At 38.3% G+C, this 5,706-nt stretch overlaps 1 protein-coding gene and 2 long non-coding RNA genes across 5 annotated transcripts in view; 2 read left to right on the forward strand and 1 right to left on the reverse strand.

Moving 5' to 3' along the window:
• LOC106942463 (uncharacterized) overlaps window positions 1-732 on the forward strand; it is a 4,295-nt gene extending 3,563 nt beyond the window's left edge. For both annotated transcript variants that reach the window (XR_001423636.1, XR_001423635.1), the window contains one exon: window positions 632-732. This is a non-coding gene — a long non-coding RNA (uncharacterized LOC106942463). The remainder of the gene's footprint in view (window positions 1-631) is intronic.
• A 1,040-nt stretch (window positions 733-1,772) lies between these two features.
• LOC106942408 (cytochrome P450 2K1-like) overlaps window positions 1,773-5,706 on the reverse strand; it is an 8,765-nt gene continuing 4,831 nt past the window's right edge. The window contains exons 4-10 of one of the 2 annotated variants that reach the window (XM_015025685.1): window positions 5,180-5,329; window positions 4,880-5,040; window positions 4,031-4,210; window positions 3,812-3,953; window positions 2,558-2,742; window positions 2,331-2,472; window positions 1,773-2,226 (exon numbers count right to left, since the gene is read on the reverse strand). In XM_015025685.1, coding sequence (XP_014881171.1) covers window positions 2,039-2,226; window positions 2,331-2,472; window positions 2,558-2,742; window positions 3,812-3,953; window positions 4,031-4,210; window positions 4,880-5,040; window positions 5,180-5,329 — 1,148 coding nt within the window. In that variant the 3' untranslated portion in view covers window positions 1,773-2,038. The remainder of the gene's footprint in view (window positions 2,227-2,330; window positions 2,473-2,557; window positions 2,743-3,811; window positions 3,954-4,030; window positions 4,211-4,879; window positions 5,041-5,179; window positions 5,330-5,706) is intronic. The other variant, XM_015025681.1, reaches the window with a different exon arrangement.
• The window catches only part of LOC106942473 (uncharacterized), a 2,402-nt gene continuing 2,292 nt past the window's right edge, over window positions 5,597-5,706 (forward strand). Inside the window, exon 1 of the long non-coding RNA XR_001423637.1 lies at window positions 5,597-5,685. This is a non-coding gene — a long non-coding RNA (uncharacterized LOC106942473). The remainder of the gene's footprint in view (window positions 5,686-5,706) is intronic.

The following is a 5,706-nucleotide window of genomic DNA, read 5'->3' on the forward strand; positions in this document are numbered from 1 at the left end:
CCCAGCCACTTCTTCCAGCTCCTCCGGGGGAACCCCAAGGCGTTCCCAGGCCAGCCGAGAGACATAGTCCCTCCAGCGTGTCCTGGGTCTTCCTCGGGGCCTCCTCCCGGTGGGACATGAACACCTCACCAGGGAGGCGTCCAGGAGGCATCCTGACTAGATGCCCGAGCCACCTCACCGCTGCTCCTCTCGACGTGGAGGAGCAGCGGCTCTACTCTGAGTCCCTCCCGGATGGCCGAGCTTCTCACCCTATCTCTAAGGGAGAGCCCAGCCACCCTGCGGAGGAAACCCATTTCGGCCGCTTGTATCCGTGATCTCGTTCTTTCGGTCATGACCTAAAGCTCATGACCATACATGAGGGTAGGAACGTAGATCGACCGGTAAATCGAGAGTTTTGCTTTTTGACTCGGCTCTCTCTTCACCACGACGGACCGGTACAGCGCCCATTTCACGGTGGACGCTGCACCAATCCACCTGTCGATCTCCCGCTCCCTTCTTCCCTCAATCGTGTTTTGTGGACTTGGAGAAGGCGTTCGACGGTGTCCCTAGGGCCATGGTCTTGAGCCGGAAAAGGGTAGAGTGCCTTCTCCAGGTCAGGGGGGTCACCCTGCCTCAAGTGGAGGAGTTTAAGTATCTCTGGATTTTTGTCTTGTGTCAACAGGAAATCCAACACAAACAGTTAATTTTCATAACTTTGACCTGTTTAACAAATAAAAGTCCGATTTTGATCCAGAAAGAGTAATTATTTCATAATATAAAGAATTTCCAGTAACGGGATGGAATGTTGACTGCTGAAATCTTGGGAGAGAAAGAAGTAATTATACCAAAAGCAACTTAAAAGAACAAGGCTACAGTTTTATAACCCTAATGCTTAATATCATGATGGAGGAGAATCACAACCATGAAGTAACTTTTTTCTCTGAAGTATAGGCCACGAGCTGCAGCCACTGAGCCAGGAGTAAGCAAAACCCGAGGGAACATGTACAGTAAGTTGCAAAAGAATAGTGAATTTATATATTGAGATGAAAATCCAGCTACATTTGCCCATTTTACTGGTCTTAATAATATTGAAGAAATGTTTGAAAATTCAGTAGTTGTCTAAATATGCACACCAATTGCACTTCTCATAAGTACAGCTAATGCAACTCGCCAGTATTGTCTGTTGGAGATTTTTCAATACAGAAAGGCTGCGACACATAACAGTGATTCTTGAGAAGTGGGACAAAATGAGTTCAACACCCCCAACCCCCTGCCACCCAAAAAAAAAAATTAATTATTCCTCAAGCTTATGTATGAAAATATGACAAATAATGTTTTGGAAATGTAAAGATGCTAAGGTGCAGGCTTACATTTTTAATGGACCTGTTCCAGAACTTTGTCATTACCGTCTGACAAAAATAAATATAAAATATTTTTTTAATGACCACATTAGTGATATTTCTACTCAGTTTTACAAACAAATGCTTCTCAAAAAACAAAAGAAATATTATTTAAAACAAAAAACAACAAAAAGTCCATCTGACGGAGTTGACAGTGCATGACAGAGATGACAGAACTGAAGGTGGTGACAAACTAGTGAGTAAAATGAAAAACTTGATATGTGAAGTAATGCAATTTATGTAAAATACATTAAAATGAATGAACTGCACATATAAGTGAGATTTGTCAACAATTTCACCAAAAGAGTCTCAAAAACTCTGATGGAGTTGACATCTGACGGAGTTGACAAAATGCCAAACTACCTCAATTTATATGATGTAATTTAACCACACAGATTTTCAAACCTTTATTTCAGTTAGATGGTGCTATTTTCTTCTTAGAACTAATAAGTACACAATTTAAAATTAGAATACCACATTAGATCAACATAAAACATTTTTAATGGAAAGGTGGGCTTAATCAAAAATATGTTTAATACCAGATTAAAGACTATTTTAAAAAGGTACCTTGAATCTGAAAAAAAAATACCCTCAGAGGAACTAAGATATTTTAAATTATTTATTATGGCTGGAAAAAAAAAAAATTTTTCCTTCATTCTTCACTGCCGACTGATGGCACAGAGCTCATGAGGAGAAGGAGAGATGGTGAATCCCACCGCTGGAGTCAGATCCAGATCATATTCAGAAACTCCAGGTGGAGGCATGAAACGAAAACGTTGAAGGAGTGAGGTGAAGAAGAGGAAGAGTGACATCTTTGCTAGACTCTCTCCAAGACACACCCTGCGACCTGCAAGAAAAAAAAAGCATTGAACATAAATTTAACATATTTTAATCCAGCAATGTCTGATAGAGTGTATCTGATTAAAACAAAAAAAGACAGAGTTGTTCCACCTGCAGAAAATGGTAGAAAGGCATCTCTCTTGATAAATCTTCCCTCCTTGTCCAAAAAGTGAGAAGGGTTGAAGGTGTGAGGGCTCTCCCATTCACTCTCATCATACAGAACAGATGCAAGGAGGGGAATCACAGTAGTTCCCTGAAGACAAAAATATGAGTAGGATCATCATTAATCTGGAAGATATTGTTTGTTGAAAGCCCAGAAATATTTCCCACTTGCTCACCTCTTTAATGAAGAATCCCTGGAAGGTAACATCTCGACTGGTTTTGTGTGGGATTGCCATAGGAACAATGTAACAGAACCGCTGTATCTCGTGGACGACAGCATCAGTGTACGGCAGATTTTTACGGTCTTCCACATGAACCTCACGGTTTCCAACCACCCTGGTCAGCTCCTCCTGAACCTGGTCTGCAGTAAACAAGAAGGAAATGATCAACAGTTCTCCCTTTGTGGGTCACAGTGACTTCAATGACAATGCAAAATGCACAGTTTAACCAAAACTAATGGTTAACAGTTTCTCTCTGTATAATACCAGGGTTGATGGAAATCTCTAAACCTTGTATTTGTCTTTAAGTCTTAAGTCAAAATGTTGAACCAAAATAAGAACCTAAGGTAACACTTTATTTGAGTTATTAAAGGTTACATTTGAACAGTAATGATTTCTTGGTTAATGTCAAGCTGTCATAACAACAAAAACATTTTGAATAATGTCAACTTTGTATTAAAAGTGTCATAATTTACCGAATGACGCTTTATGACAACAGTCATAAATATTCATGAAGGCTTATTCATGTTCATGACATGTTATGTCATGTTTATGACGGTGACATGACAGTCTTATTCAACCCCCTTCAAATAAAGTGTTACCGAACCGAACATTAAAGTTTATGTGAAGCTTTGTTTTTCCTCTTTGCAGGTCAACCATTAAAACAATGTGAACTTTACTGACCAAGGTTAAAATTTAACATTTCCAAATTTGAATGTTGGCCCCTACAAAGGTAAACTAGGAAATTATTTGCTCCGACCAGGATTTAAAGGATACCATGTTTCATCATGTAGAGATCATTTCTGCTCATGTCGATTCAGAACATCCAATATAGATCAATATAGATCTTAAAATAAGGACTATGTCACTTTGTGGTGTTTTATCACATTAATCGTTATAAGCATCCATTGCCAATATCTGAAACAGGTCATAGCTTGACTACAGCTGTCCTCCCTTCAAAATGTAGCATATCAACACTTGTTAAAAATCTATTGCTGAAAATAGAAAGAAAAAAATTAAAGATGTCATTTTATTAAATTTACCCTAAATTTAATAAAATATAAAAAAATAAATAAGGGTTGAGAATGTTTTGGCAAGACTCTATAGCACTACTAGAACTGACACTGTAACATTTAAACGTAGAAAACATGCTGAAAATCCTGTTTTCTAGATGTAGATAAACCATCCCAGACATGTCATCCTCTTTCTTACCCTGAATGTGTGGATACTTTGCCATGAGCAGCAAACTCCACCTCAGTGATGCGGCTGTGGTGTCGGTTCCAGCAGTAAACAGGTTTGCCACTGTGAGTATCAGATTCTCCTCAGTGAACTGAGTGTCTTTGACACAAGCGTCCTGGAAGGAAAATATACATGAGACAAATGTGTCTGGTGTTGGCATTATTCTTTAAAAATAGATTTGTGTTGCCTTGCCTCTTCTTTCTGCTTTCGAATCAGAAAACAGTCCACCAGTCCTCTGCATGTCTGAGGGTTGAGTGTCGCCTTCAGTTTCTGCATTAATTCCTTCTCGTCTCTGATTGTCATCTCAGCGTTTTTTAAAATCACCCGACGGTTTTTTATCCATCTGGCCAGCCAGGGAAACGTATTATATAGCTTTAAATTAAGAAAAATACATTTTAAAAAGATCAATATTAATTCAGTTATGTTAAAAGAGCCAAAATGAACTTGAGCAACGAGTAAAGTCTTGTTGGAAAGCAGCTTTAAGAAGTCTATATGCTAAATGTTATGGAACATTAATATCAGAAATATACCACACATCACAACCACCAACAATAACAATAACTTCGTATTGGCAGCAAGACCCTGCAGTGATATGCAGCAAGGACAGGTAGCTGATTTACAGATGGATGGAGCTAAATAAAGGACGATCCTTGAAGAACACATGTTAGAGATAAATAGAAATAGATGTAAAATTTGTACATGTGAAAACATTTTAAACCTATATGTCTGCTCATTCTTACACCTCACATTTTGTGCACCACGTTGTGTTCGTCTTTCACATAAAACCCCAAGAAACAAAATAAATTCAAGGACGTGATTGCAAAATCACAAAATCCAAAATTTGTCTTTTATGGCAATTTAGTTTTAAACTTTGGGGTATTTTTATGCATGTAAGATATTTGCTCAGTGTTTGGACTTCAGACAATAATTTAAGTCTCTGCCTTTCACATAGATAACATTGATCAATACACTGTGCTAAAGTCTCTCTTTGGCTCCCAGTGTATCATTTACAAAGTTGCTGAAGTGAAACATTAAGCTCACCTGAATTCCTGCAGTGCCAAACAGACTCATATTCTCATTGACCCGAATAACCAGGTTTCTGAATCGAGGATCATCGTATTCAAATCTGCTTCCAAACACTATTGAAGAGATGATGTTGGATGTTGCATAATTTACTGGATGGGATGTGTTAAATGGTTTCCCTGTGGAGCAAAAGTCATCGTTTTATCTTTTGAGGACACTTACAAAGGAATATGAATTAGTACCACAACAATGATTAAACCATTTGAGTGAAGAATTTTATGTGTCCTTTTCTTAGAGCAACACAGCATCATGTTATACCTTTATAACTCTCAAACACTTTAATGAGGTGTCCACACTCCTCTAAGACTTTCTCCTCTGCACCTCTCTTCCCCATCCCAAAGTCTTTGAGGGTGCTGAGGGCAAAACGACGCATCTCTCTCCATGTTTCTCCATTTGAAAACAGGACTCCTTATACAGTACACAGAAATAAAAATCAATTTGTGATTGTGAATGATGCATTTGCAAATACAATGTCTGTGTGATTGCCCAGAAAATGATAAAAACAACCTTTATGAGTACTGTGCTTTGGAAAAGTTTTCATACCTCTTAGACTTTTCAACATCTTGTAAAGTTACAGAAACAAATTTCAGACTATTTATCTACTTTGGCTTTCATTGGGGTGGAGCTTAATGCACCGAGGAAAGGGAACAACTATATCTGCATTTGTATGCAATCTTTTTACAATGACAATATCATGAAATCAACTGCAGCCAATGTCTTTCAGAAGTTATGTAATTATTAAGATTAGACGAAGCTGTCTAAAGGTGTGAAAGACAAAAGAACAC

Source organism: Poecilia latipinna, unplaced genomic scaffold (genome assembly GCF_001443285.1).
Source record: "Poecilia latipinna isolate Pla-1442-1.1 unplaced genomic scaffold, P_latipinna-1.0 Scaffold96, whole genome shotgun sequence".
NCBI classification, from domain to species: domain Eukaryota; kingdom Metazoa; phylum Chordata; class Actinopteri; order Cyprinodontiformes; family Poeciliidae; genus Poecilia; species Poecilia latipinna.